Raw genomic sequence first — 14,401 nt, 5'->3', positions numbered from 1 at the left:
GGGGGGGATACAAGGTGATCAGGTTGTCCCCTGGGGGCTCACAGTAATCATCCCCATTTTACAGATGAGGGAACTGAGGCTCAGAGAAGTTAAGTGACTTGCCCAAGGTCACACAGCCGGCATGTGGCGGAGCCGGGATTCGAACCCATGACCTCTGTCTCCAAAGCCTGGGCTCTTTCCACTGAGCCATGCTGCTTCTCTAATGCCATCATTATTATTATTATTACTATTATTACTGTAACCTCCCCAGCGCTTAGAACGGTGAGCACGTAATAAATGCCATCATTATTATTATTACTGAGCGCTCACTATGTGCGAAGCAGTGGACTAAGCACTAGGAAGAGGACAGTAACAATAATAATAATAATGTTGGTATTTGTTAAGCGTTTACTATGTGCCCAGCACTGTTCTAAGCGCTGGGGGCGAGACAAGGTGATCAGGTTGTCCCACGGGGGGCTCACAGTCTTCATCCCCATTTTCCAGGTGAGGTCACTGAGGCCCAGAGAAGTGAAGCGACTTGCCCAAAGCCACCCAGCCGACAAGGGGCGGAGCCGGGATTTGAACCCGTGACCTCAGGCTCCCAAGCCCGGGCTCTTTCCACTGAGCCACGCTGCTTCAGTAGAACAATGCAGTCTTCTAGACCGTGAGCCCGCTGTTGGGTAGGGACCGTCTCTCTATGTTGCCAACTTGGACTTCCCAAGCGCTTAGTACAGTGCTCTGCGCACAGTAAGCGCTCAATAAATAGGATTGAATGAATGAATGAACAGTAGACACATTGCCCGCCCACGGCGAGGTGGCAGTCTGGAGGGGAAGACAGACGGGAATAGAAATAAATAACGGAAATATTATATTTATATCACGGGGGTCCGGGCTCGTGTCCGCGTGAGTGTGCGGGAGAGGAGGGGTCCCTGGTTTTGGCCCCTCACGGGTTGGTCCGGTCATTCATTCATTGTCATATTTATTGAGCGCTTCCTGTGTGCAGAGCACTGTACTAGACGCTCAGGAGAGGACAACTGAGCAATAAATAGGCACATTCCCTGCCCGCATCAAGAGAAGCAGCGTGGCTCAGTGATAAAGAGCCCGGGCTTTGGAGTCAGAGGTCATGGGTTCGAACCCCAGCTCTGTCAGCTGTGCGACTTTGGGCAAGCCACTTCACTTCTCTGGGCCTCAGTTCCCTCATCTGGAAAATGGGGATTAAGATTGTGAGCCCGCCGTGGGACAACCTGATCACCTTGTAACCTCCCCAGCGCTTAGAACAGGGCTTTGCACATAGTAAGCGCTTAATAAATGCCATTATTATTATTTTCTTTTAGACTGTGAGCCCACTGTTGGGTAGGGACTGTCTCTGTATGTTGCCAATTTGTACTTCCCAAGCGCTTAGTACAGTGCTCTGCACATAGTAAGCGCTCAACCTGATCACCTTGTAACCTCCCTTACTTTGCACATAGTAAGCTCTTAACAAATACCATCATTATTATTATAATTCTCTGGGCCTCAGTTCCCTCATCTGTCAGATGGGGATTTAAAGACTGTGAGCCCCCTCCCCCCCCCCCCCCGCCCCCCCGCTGTGGGACAATCTGATCACCTTGTAACCTCCCTAACTTTGCACATAGTAAGCGCTTAACAGATACCATCATTATTATTATTATTCTCTGGGCCTCAGTTCCCTCATCTGTCAAATGGGGATTTAAAGACTGTGAGCCCCCCCCCCCACCAGTGGGACAATCTGATCACCTTGTAACCTCCCTTACTTTGCACATAGTAAGCGCTTAACGAATGCCATCATTATTATGGAAAGAGCCCGGGCTTTGGAGTCAGAGGTCGTGGGTTCAGATCCTGGCTCCACCAATTGCCAGCTGTGTGACTTTGGGCAAGTCACTTCACTTCTCTGGGCCTCAGTTCCCTCATCTGTCAAATAAGGATGAAGACTGTGAGCCCCATGTGGGACAACCTGATCACCTGGTAACCTCCCCAGCGCTTAGAACAGTGCTTTGCACATAGTAATGCTTAATAAATGCCATCATTATTATTATTATTATTATTCTTCCCCTCCCCGCCCCTGACAGATCATCAAGAGAGCCCGGCAGAACCACCTGTTCGAGCAGTACCTGGGCCGGAGACCCCAGCCCCGCCAGCTCCTCGATGACGTGCGGGCCGCCTCCGAGGTCAGTGGGGGGGACGCTCGGGTTGGGGAGGGGACGGAGGGGCTGGGGGTGCATGGGGGGTCTCTCCCGGGGTCCCGACGGCCTCGGCCTCCTGCGGTTGCAGCCGTTTTCGGCCAAGCTGAGGGCGACGGCGGACCCGGACCGGAGGCAGATGATGGAGCGGATGGAGCTGGCCGTGACGGAGGCCGCGGAGCCGCTCAGGGAGGCCCTGGACCGCCGCTTCCCCGACCACGTTCTCGACGAGCGGGCCCAGGTGGGACGTCCCCTCCCCTCCGGCTTCCGGAGACCCGCCCTCACTTGATAATCAATCAATCAATCGTATTTATTGAGCGCTTACTGTGTGCAGAGCACTGGACTAAGCCCTTGGGAAGTACAAGCTGGCAACATATAGAGACAGTCCCTACCCAACAGTGGGCTCACAGTCTAGAAGAAGCACCATGGCTCAATGGAAAGAGCACGGGCTTGGGAGTCAGAGGTTGTGGGTTCTAATCCCGGCTCCGCCGCTTGTCTGCTGTGTGATTTTGGGGAAGTCACTTCACTTCTCTGGGCCTCAGTGACCTCCTCTGGAAAAGGGGGATTAAGACTGTGAACCCCATATGGGACAACCTGATTACCTTGTATCCCCCCTAGCGCTTAGAACAGTGCTTGGCACATAGTAAGCACTTAACAAAAGCCATCGTTATTATTGTCTCCCCCTTTTAGACTGTGAGCCCACTGTTGGGTAGGGACTGTCTCTATATGTTGCCAACTTGTACTTCCCAAGCGCTTAGTACAGTGCTCTGCACGCAGTAAGCGCTCAATAAATATGATTGATTGATTAGAAGGGGGAGACAGAGAACAAAACCAAATATACTAACAAAATAAAATAAACAGAATAGATAGGTACAAGTAAAATAAATAAATGGAGTAATAAATATGTACAAACATATATACATCATATATACAGGTGCTGTGGGGCAGGGAAGGAGGTAAGATGGGGGGGTTGGAGAGGGGGCGAGGGGGAGAGGAAGGAAGGGGCTCAGTCAGGGAAGGCCTCCTGGAGGAGGTGAGCTCTCAGCAGGGCCTTGAAGAGAGGAAGAGAGCCAGCTTGGCGGATGGGCAGAGGGATTGGGGGCATTCCGGGCCCGGGGGAGGACGGGGGCCGGGGGTCGATGGCGGGACAGGCGAGAACGAGGCATGGTGAGGAGATTAGCGGCAGAGGAGCGGAGGGTGCGGGCTGGGCTGGAGAAGGACAGAAGAGAGGTGAGGTAGGAGGGGGCGAGGGGATGGACAGCCTGGAAGCCCAGGGGGAGGAGTTTCTGCCTGATGCGCAGATTGATTGGGAGCCACTGGAGATTTTTGAGGAGGGGAGTAACATGCCCAGAGCGTTTCTGGACAAAGATAATCCGGGCAGCGGCGTGAAGTATGGATTGAAGTGGGGAGAGACACGAGGATGGGAGATCGGAGAGAAGGCTGATGCAGTAGTCCAGACGGGATAGGATGAGAGCTTGAACGAGCAGGGTAGCGGTTGGGATGGAGAGGAAAGGGCGGATCTTGGCAATGTTGCGGAGCTGAGACCGACAGGTTTTGCTGACGGCTCGGATGTGAGGGGTGAATGAGAGAGCGGAGTCGAGGATGACACCAAGGTTGCGGGCTTGTGAGACGGGAAGGATGGTAGTGCCGTCTACAGTGACGGGAAAGTCAGGGAGAGGGCAGGGTTTGGGAGGGAAGACAAGGAGTTCTAATGGTGGCATTTATTAAGCGCTTACTCTGTGCAAAGCACTGTTCCAGACTGTTCTTCTAGACTGTGAGCCCACTGTTGGGTAGGGACCGTCTCTATAGGTGCCAACTTGTACTTCCCAAGCGCTTAGTACAGTGCTGTGCACACAGTAAGCGCTCAATAAATACGATTGATTGATTGATCTAAGCGCTGGGGAGGTTACAAGGTGATCAGGTTGTCCCACGGGGGGCTCACAGTTGTCCTCTCCCAATGCTCAGCACAGTGCTCTACACCTAGAAGACTGTCAGCTCTTTGAGGGTAGAGATTGTGCCTATTAATAATAATAAATAATGATGATGGCATTTTTTAAGCGCTTACTACGTGCCAAGCACTGTTCTAAGCGCTGGGGAGGTTACAAGGTGATCAGGTTGTCCCACGGGGGGCTCACAGTCTTCATCCCCATTTTACAGATGAGGGAACTGAGGCCCAGAGAAGTGAAGTGACTTGCCCAAAGTCACCCAGCTGACAATTGGCAGAGCTGGGATTAGAACCCATGACCTCTGACTCCCAAGCCCGGGCTCTTTCCTCTGAGCCATGCTGCTTCCCTAGCACTCAGTACAAGGTTCTGGACCCAGTAAGTGCTCAATAAATACAATTGAATGAATGAGTAACAATAATTATTGTGGTATTTGTTAAGCCCTTACTATGTGCCAAGCACTGGGGTAGATGCGAGGTCATTGGGTTGGACATAGTCCCACGTGGGGCTCACAGTCTTCATCCCCATTTTAAAGAAGAGGGAACTGAGGCCCAGAGAAGTGAAGTGACTTGCCCAAGGTCACCCAGCTGACAAGCACAGCGTGGCTCAGTGGAAAGAGCCCGGGCTTCGGAGCCAGAGGTCATGGGTTCAAGTCCCGGCTCCACCGATTGTCAGCTGGGTGACTTTGGGCAAGTCACTTCATTCATTCATTCATTCAGTCGTATTTATTGAGCGCTTATTGTGTGCAGAGCACTGTACTAAGCGCTTGGGAGGTGCAAGTTGGCAACATAGAGAGACGGTCCCTACCCAACAGCGGGCTCACTTCACTTCTCTGGGCCTCGGTTCCCTCATCTGTCAAATGGGGATGAAGACTGTGAGCCCCCCCCGTGGGACAACCTGATCACCTTGTAAGCTCCCCAGCGCTTAGAACAGTGCTCTGCACATAGTAAGCGCTTAATAAATAATAATAATAATGATGGTATTTGTTAAGCGCTTACTATGTGCAGAGCACTGGACTAAGCGCTTGGGATGTACAAGTTGGCAACATAGAGAGACGGTCCCTACCCAACAACGGGCTCACTTCACTTCTCTGGGCCTCAGTTCCCTCATCTGTCAAATGGGGATGAAGACTGTGAACCCCCCCCCGTGGGACAACCTGGTCACCTTGTAACCTCCCCAGCGCTTTGAACAGTGCTCTGCACATAGTAAGCGCTTAATAAATAATAACAATAATAATGATGGTATTTGTTAAGCACTTACTATGTGCAGAGCACTGTTATAAGCACTGGAGAGGTTGCATGGTGGCCAGGTTGTCCCATGGGGGGGGCTCACAGTTTTAATCCCCATTTTGCAGATGAAGTAACTGAGGCCCAGAGAAGCTAAGTGACTTGCCCAGAGTCCCACAGCTGACAGTTGGCGGAGCTGGGATTCGAACCCATGACCTCTGACTCCAAAGCCCGGGCTCTTTCCACTGAGCCACGCTGCTTCTCCTGCCATCATTATTAAGTGGCAGAGCCGGGGTTAGAACCCAGGTCCTTCTGACTCCGGAGACCAGGACTCTATCCATTAGGCCACACTGCTTCTGGCCTGGGCGCCCAATAAATGACAGGGGGTCCAGGCCAGACGCCATTCATTCATTCAGGTGTATTTATTGAGTGCTCAATGTGTGCAGAGCACTGTACTATGCGGTTGGGGGAGTCCATTTGAACAATAAACAGACACATTCCCTGTCCCCCAGGAGCTTACAGTCTTTCAACCTGCATATATGTATATATGTTTGTGCATATTTATTACTCTATTTATTTTATTTTACTTGTACATATCTATTCTATTTATTTTATTTTGTTAGTATGTTTGGTTCTGTTCTCTGTCTCCCCCTTTTAATAATAATAATAATGGCATTTATTAAGCGCTTACTATGAGCAAAGCACTGTTCTAAGCGCTGGGGAGGTTACAAGGGGATCAGGTTGTCCCACGGGGGGCTCGCAGTCTTCGTCCCCATTTTCCAGATGAGGGAACTGAGGCCCAGAGAATTGAAGCGACTTGCCCAAGGTCACCCAGCTGATATGTTTGGTTCTGTTCTCTGTCTCCCCCTTTTAATAATAATAGTAATAATAATAATGGCATTTATTAAGCGCTTACTATGTGCAAAGCACTGTTCTAAGCGCTGGGGAGGTTACAAGGGGATCAGGTTGTCCCACGGGGGGCTTGCAGTCTTCGTCCCCATTTTCCAGATGAGGGAACTGAGGCCCAGAGAAGTGAAGCGACTTGCCCAAGGTCACCCAGCTGATATGTTTGGTTCTGTTCTCTGTCTCCCCCTTTTAATAATAATAATAATGGCATTTATTAAGCGCTTACTATGTGCAAAGCACTGTTCTAAGCGCTGGGGAGGTTACAAGGGGATCAGGTTGTCCCACGGGGGGCTCGCAGTCTTCGTCCCCATTTTACAGATGAGGGAACTGAGGCCCAGAGAAGTGACGTGACTTGCCCAAGGTCACCCAGCTGACAAGTGGCGGAGCCGGGATTTGAACCCGTGTCCTCTGACTCCAAAGCCCGGGCTCTTTTCCACTGAGCCACGCGGCTTTTAGACTGTGAGCCCACTGTCAACTGTATGTTGCCAATTTGGACTTCCCAAGCGCTTAGTACAGTGCTCCATAAATACGATTGATGATGACGATGTTGCCAACTTGGGCTTCCCAAGGGCTTAGTCCAGTGCTCTGCACACAGTAGGCGCTCAATAAATACGATTGATGGATTGATTGATTGATTTCAAAGTGAGCTGGGCCCGACGAGGGAGCCTGGGGCGGGGGGCGGGGGTCTCGGGGACCGTGTTTGGGGGCGGTCCCCCCGTCATCCCCCCCATCCTCTCCCTCCGTCCCCCCGCAGGTGCTGCTGGAGGCGGCCAAAGACCTCCTGTCGGACTGGCTGGACGCCAGGCTGGGCAGCGAGGTGACGGACAATTCCATCTTCTCCCAGCTCCCCAAGTTCTGGGAAGGGGAATTCCACAAAGACATGGACGCCCTCAACGTGAGTGTCCCGCACCCGGCTCCGGCCAGCCCCCGTCCGTCCCCTTCCCGGCCCGCCCGCCCACCCCACGTCCTGTCGTCCCCTGCCAGCCCTCCGATAATAAGAATAATAATAATAATAATAATAACGATGGTATTTGTTAAGTGCTTACTATGGGCAAAGCACTGTTCTAACTTCTGTTCTGTTCGTAACTTCCTCCGTCCCGAAAGCTGGCCACTTCGCCCCTTTGATCGCATGAGATTTTCATCCTATTTAGCCGTAGTATTAATAGCATTCATGAGACACTTGCCACGTAGAGAGCACTGTATTCATAAAAATAATAATGATGGTGTCTGTTAAGCCCCTATATGTTTGTACATATTTATTACTTTATTTATTTATTTATTTTACTCGTACATATCTATTCTATTTATTTTATTTTGTTAGTATGTTTGGTTTTGTTCTCTGTCTTCCCCTTTTAGACTGTGAGCCCACTGTTGGGTAGGGACTGTCTCTATATGTTGCCAATTTGTACTTCCCAAGCGCTTAGTAGAGTGCTCTGCACATAGTAAGCGCTCAATAAATACGATTGATGATGATGATGTTCTAAGCACTGGGGGAGTACAAAGTGATCAGGTTGTCCCACGTGGGGCTCACAGTCTTCATCTCCATAGGACAGATGAGGGAACTGAGGCACAGAGAAGTGAAGCGACCTGCCCAAAGTCACACAGCCGATAAGTGGCGGAGCCAGGATGTCCTGGGAACTGGTCCTGGGAACCGTCTATGAATCAGTCCTATTTTTTGAGCGCTTACGGTGTGCAGAGCACTGTACTAAACCCTTGGAGAGTACAACACAGCAATATAACACATATTCATAGTAATAATGTTGGTATTTGTTAAGCGCTTACTATAGGCAAAGCACTGTTCTAAGCACTGGGGGGATACCAAGTGATCAAGTTGTCCCACGTGGGGCTCACAGTCTTCATCTCCATTTGACAGATGAGGGAACTGAGGCACAGAGAAGTGAAGCGACCTGCCCAAAGTCACACAGCCGATAAGTGGCGGAGCCAGAACGTCCTGGGAACTGGTCCTGGGAACCGTCTATCAATCAGTCCTATTTTTTGAGCGCTTACGGTGTGCAGAGCACTGTACTAAACCCTTGGAGAGTACAACACAACACACATTCATAGTAATAATAATAATAATGTTGGTATTTGTTAAGCACTTACTATGGGCAAAGCACTGTTCTAAGCGCTGGGGGGATGCAAAGTGATCAGGTTGTCCCACGTGGGGCTCACAGGCTTCATCTCCATTTGACAGATGAGGTAACTGAGGCACAGAGAAGTGAAGCGACTTGCCCAAAGTCACACAGCCGATAAGTGGCGGAGCCAGGGTGTCCTGGGAACTGATCCTGGGAACCGTCTATCAATCAGTCCTATTTTTTGAGCGCTTACGGTGTGCAGAGCACTGTATTAAACCCGTGGAGAGTGCAACACAACAATATAACACATATTCATAGTAACAATGTTGGTATTTGTTAAGCACTTACTATGGGCAAAGCACTGTTCTAAGCGCTGGGGGGATGCAAAGTGATCAGGTTGTCCCGCGTGGGGCTCACAGTCTTCATCTCCATTTGACAGTTGAGGGAACTGAGGCACAGAGAAGTGAAGCGACCTGCCCAAAGTCACACAGCCGATAAGTGGCGGAGCCAGGATGTCCTGGGAACTGGTCCTGGGAACCGTCTATCAATCAGTCCTATTTTTTGAGCGCTTACGGTGTGCAGGGCACTGTACTAAACCCTTGGAGAGTACAACACAACAATATAACACATATTCATAGTAATAATGTTGGTATTTGTTAAGCGCTTACTATGGGCAAAGCACTGTTCTAAGCGCTGGGGGGATACAAAGTGATCAGGTTGTCCCACGTGGGGCTCACAGTCTTCATCTCCATATGACAGATGAGGGAACTGAGGCACAGAGAAGTGAAGCGACCTGCCCAAAGTCACACAGCCGATAAGTGGTGGAGCCAGGACGTCCTGGGAACTGGTCCTGGGAACCGTCTATCAATCAGTCCTATTTTTTGAGCGCTTACGGTGTGCAGAGCACTGTACTAAACCCTTGGAGAGTACAACACAACAATATAACACACATTCATAGTAATAATAATAATAATGTTGGTATTTGTTAAGCGCTTACTATGGGCAAAGCACTGTTCTAAGCGCTGAGGGGATGCAAAGTGAGCAGGTTGTCCCACGTGGGGCTCACAGTCTTCATCTCCATTTGACAGATGAGGGAACTGAGGCACAGAGAAGTGAAGCGACTTGCCTAGAGTCACACAGCCGATAAGTGGCTATGTGGAGGCTGGTCCCTACCCAACAGCGGGCTCACAGCACCTGTATATATGTTTGTACAGATTTTTTACTCTATTTTACTTGTACATATTTACTATTCTACTCATTTTAACCAACTTGTACTTCCCAAGCGCTTAGTACAGTGCTCTGCACACCATAAGCGCTCAATAAATACGATTGATTGATTGATTAGCCAGGATGTCCTGGGAACTGGTCCTGGGAACCCTCTTTCAATCAGTCCTATTTTTTGAGCGCTTACGGTGTGCAGAGCACTGTACTAAACCCTTGGAGAGTACAGCACAACGATATAACAGACACATTCATAATAATAATAATGTCGGTATTTGTTAAGCGCTTACTATGTGCCCAGCACTGTTCTAAGCGCTGGGGGAGATCCAAGGTAATCAGGTTGTCCCACGTGGGGCTCACGGTCTTCATCCCCGTTTTACAGATGAGGGGACTGAGGCCCGGAGAAGTGAAGTGACTTGCCCAAAGTCACCCAGCTGACGCGTGGCGGAGCCGGGATTCGAACCCATGACCTCTGACTCCCAAGCCCGGGCTCCTTCCACTGAGCCACACTGCTTCACATTACTGTGAGCCCACTGTTGGGTAGGGACCGTCTCTATATGTTGCCAACTTGGACTTCCCAAGCGCTTAGTACAGTGCTCTGCACACCGTAAGCGCTCAATAAAGACGATTGAATGAATGAATGCCAAGCACTGTCCATAGACCGTGAGCCCACTGTTGGGTAGGGACCGTCTCTATATGTTGCCATCTTGGACTTCCCAAGCGCTTAGTACAGTGCTCTGCACACAGTAAGCGCTCAATAAATGCGATTGATTGATTGATTGATCGATCTTAGCACTGGGGTAGATACAGTTGAATTCTATTTGTTCTGACGACTTCGAAACCCGTCTACGTGTTTTGTTTTGTCGTCTGTCTCCCCCTTCTAGACCGTGAGCCCGTTGTCGGGTAGGGACCGTCTAGGTTGCCGACTGGGGCTTCCCAAGCGCTTAGTCCAGTGCTCTGCCCGCAGTAAGCGCTCAATAAATACGATTGAATCCACCGCTGATCTCCTCACCGTACCTCGCTCTCGCCCGTCCCGCCATCGACCCCCGGCCCCCGTCCTCCCCCGGGCCCGGAATGCCCCCAATCCCTCTGCCCCTCCGCCAAGCTCGCTCTCTTCCTCCCTTCAAGGCCCTGCTGAGAGCTCACCTCCTCCAGGAGGCCTTCCCAGACTGAGCCCCTTCTTTCCTCTCCCCCTCGTCCCCCTCTCCATCCCCCCGTCTTACCTCCTTCCCTTCCCCACAGCACCTGGATATATGTATATATGGTTGTACATATTTATTACTCTATTTATTTATTTATTTATTTATTTATTTTACTTGTACATTTCTATCCTACTTATTTTATTTTGTTGGTATGTTTGGTTCTGTTCTCTGTCTCCCCCTTTTAGACCGTGAGCCCACTGTTGGGTAGGGACTGTCTCTATGTGATGCCAATTTGTACTTCCCAAGCGCTTAGTCCAGTGCTCTGCACATAGTAAGCGCTCAATAAATACGATTGATTGATTGATTGATTGATTGAATGAGCAAGATGCGTCCTCCCTAGGTGCTGCGCCCTGATGTCCTGACCCGCGTCAGCGAGTACGTGCCGGAGATCGTGAGCTTCGTCCAGAGGATTGTGGACAACGGCTACGGGTCGGTGCGGGGGAGCGGGGGCTCGTCCGCGGGGATTTGGGGGACCCCCTGACTTTCTAGGGTGGCTGCCGGGCAGTTCCCCAACTGTGGGATATAATAATAATAATAATAATAATAATAATAACGGCATTTGGTAAGCGCTTACTATGTGCAAAGCACTATTCTAAGCGCTGGGGTAGCGTGGGGGAGCAGGGGCTCGTCCGTGGGGATTTGGGGGACCCCCTGACTTTCTAGGGTGGCTGCCGGGCCGTTCCCAAACCGTGGGATATAATAACAATAATAATAATAATAATAATAATAATAATAAGGCATTTGGTAAGCGCTTACTATGTGCAAAGCACTGTTCTAAGCGCTGGGGTAGCGCGGGGGAGCGGAGGCTCGTCCGCGGGGATTTGGGGGACGCCCTGACTTTCTAGGGTGGCTGCCGGGCAGTTCCCAAACTGTGGGATATAATAATAATAATAATAACGGCATTTGGTAAGCGCTTACTATGTGCAAAGCACTATTCTAAGCGCTGGGGTAGCGTGGGGGAGCAGGGGCTCGTCCACGGGGATTTGGGGGACCCCCTGACTTTCTAGGGTGGCTGCCGGGCAGTTCCCAAACTGTGGGATATAATAATAATAATAATAATAACGGCATTTGGTAAGCGCTTACTATGTGCAAAGCACTATTCTAAGCGCTGGGGTAGCGCGGGGGAGCGGAGGCTCGTCCGCGGGGATTTGGGGGACCCCCTGACTTTCTAGGGTGGCTGCCGGGCAGTTCCCAAACTGTGGGATATAATAATAATAATAATAATAATAATAATAATAATAATAATAATAATAATGATAACGGCATTTGGTAAGCGCTTACTATGTGCAAAGCACTATTCTAAGCGCTGGGGTAGCGCGGGGGAGCGGGGGCTCGTCCGCGGGGATTTGGGGGACCCCCTGACTTCCTAGGGTGGCTGCCAGGCAGTTCCCCAACTGTGGGATATAATAGTAATAATAATACTAATAACGGCATTTGGTAAGCGCTTAGTATGTGCAAAGCACTGTTCTAAGCGCTGGGGTAGCGCGGGGGAGCGGAGGCTCGTCCGCGGGGATTTGGGGGACCCCCTGACTTTCTAGGGTGGCTGCCGGGCCGTTCCCAAACTGTGGAATATAATAATAAATAATAATAATAATAATAATAACGGCATTTGGTAAGCGCTTACTATGTGCAAAGCACTGTTCTAAGCGCTGGGGTAGATACAAGGTGATCAAGTTGTCCCACGTGGGGCTCACAGACTTAATTCCCATTTCCCAGATGAGGGAACTGAGGCCCAGAGAAGTGAAGGGACTTGCCCAAAGTCACACAGCTGACAAGTGGCGGAGCCAGGACTGGGTATATAGTTCTAGACTGGGAGCCCGTTGTTGGGTAGGGACCGTCTCTCTATGTTGCCGATTTGTCCTTCCCAAGTGCTTAGTCAATCAATCAATCAATCAATTGTATTTATTGAGCGCTTACTGTGTGCAGAGCACTGTACTAAGCGCTTGGGAAGTACAAGTTCCCAAGTACAAAAGGAGCAGCGTGGCTCGGTGGAAAGAGCCCGGGCTTTGGAGTCAGAGGTCATGGGTTCGAGTCCCGACTCATCCACATGTCTGCTGTGTGACCTTGGGCAGGTCACTTCACTTCCTCTGAGCCTCAGTTCCCTCATCTGCAAAATGGGGATTAAGACTGTGAGCCCCACGTGGGGCAACTTAATCACCTTGTACCCCCCACCCCCAGCGCTTAGAACAGTTCTCTGCACATAGTAAGCGCTTAACAAATGCCATTATTATTATTATTATTATTATTACAAGTTGGCAACATGTAGAGACAGTCCCTACCCAACAGTGGGCTCACAGTCTTGAAGGGGGAGACAGAGAACAAAATCAAACAGATTAACAAAATAAATAGAATAGATATGTACAAGTAAAATAAATAAATCAATAAATAGAGTAATAAATATGTACAAACATATATCCATATATACAGGTGCTGTGGGGAAGGGAAGGAGGTAAGACGGGGGGGATGGAGAGGGGGACGAGGGGGAGAGTCCAGCGCTCTGCACACAGTAAGCGCTCAATAAATACGATTGAATGAATGAATGAATGAAATATGGCTCATATTCCTAATCCCCATTCTACGGGTGAGTAACTGAGGCCCAGAGAAGTGAAGTCACCTGCCCAAAGTCACACAGCAGACCAGCAGCAGAGCCTAAGTGCGTCTGACTCTGAGGCCCGTGCTCAATTCCCTAGGCCGTAGTACTTCGGGGCTCAGGAGAAGCAGCGTGGCTCAGTGGAAAGAGCCCGGGCTTTGGAGTCCGAGGTCATGGGTTCAAATCCCGGCTCCTCCAGTTGTCAGCTGTGTGACTTTGGGCAAGTCACTTCACTTCTCTGGGCCCCAGTTCCCTCATCTGGAAAATGGGGATGGAGACTGTGAGCCCCCCGGGGGGACAACCTGATCACCTTGTAACCTCCCCAGCGCTTAGAACAGTGCTTTGCACATAGTAAGCGCTTAATAAATGCCATTATTATTATTATTACATCATCACCCAAGCATTAATGAGCACCTCTCTGTGCGGCAGCTCTGTACTGAACGCCGGAAACGTGTCAGGCCAGAAAAGACCCAGTTCTGCCCTCAAGAAGCTTACAGTCTAGTTAGGGAGACAGGCGGACACACACTGTCAACAAACTATCAATAAGAGTAAAATTCCCCCTGCCTAGACTGTGAGCCCGCTGTTGGGTAGAGACCGTCTCTATATGTTGCCAACTTGGACTTCCCAAGCGCTTAGTACAGTGCTCTGCACACAGGAAGCGCTCAATAAATATGATTGAATGAATGAATGAACTATCAATCAGTATTAGACTGAGCCCCTTCCTTCCTCTCCCCCTCGTCCCCCTCTCCATCCCCCCATCTTACCTCCTTCCCTTCCCCACAGCACCTGTATATATGGATATATGGTTGTACATATTTATTACTCTATTTATTTATTTATTTATCTTGTACATTTCTATCCTATTTATTTTATTTTGTTGGTATGTTTGGTTCTGTTCTCCGTCTCCCCCTTTTAGACTGTGAGCCCACTGTTGGGTAGGGACTGTCTCTATGTGTTGCCAATTTGTACTTCCCAAGCACTTAGTACAGTGCTCTGCACACAGTAAGCGCTCAATAAATACGATTGATTGATTGATTGATTGATTATTAGTCATTGAAAAC

General features: G+C 50.0%; 1 protein-coding gene across 1 annotated transcript in view; it reads left to right on the top strand.

Moving 5' to 3' along the window:
- Positions 1-14,401, top strand: part of CARS1 (cysteinyl-tRNA synthetase 1) — a 77,138-nt gene that overhangs the window by 17,567 nt on the left and 45,170 nt on the right. The window contains exons 5-8 of the mRNA XM_038764258.1: positions 2,067-2,165; positions 2,269-2,418; positions 7,007-7,147; positions 11,091-11,179. Of these exons, the coding sequence (XP_038620186.1) occupies positions 2,067-2,165; positions 2,269-2,418; positions 7,007-7,147; positions 11,091-11,179 (479 nt within the window). The remainder of the gene's footprint in view (positions 1-2,066; positions 2,166-2,268; positions 2,419-7,006; positions 7,148-11,090; positions 11,180-14,401) is intronic.

This window comes from Tachyglossus aculeatus, chromosome 22, assembly GCF_015852505.1.
Source record: "Tachyglossus aculeatus isolate mTacAcu1 chromosome 22, mTacAcu1.pri, whole genome shotgun sequence".
Classification (NCBI taxonomy): domain Eukaryota; kingdom Metazoa; phylum Chordata; class Mammalia; order Monotremata; family Tachyglossidae; genus Tachyglossus; species Tachyglossus aculeatus.
This window is presented reverse-complemented; position numbering and strand designations above follow the sequence as displayed.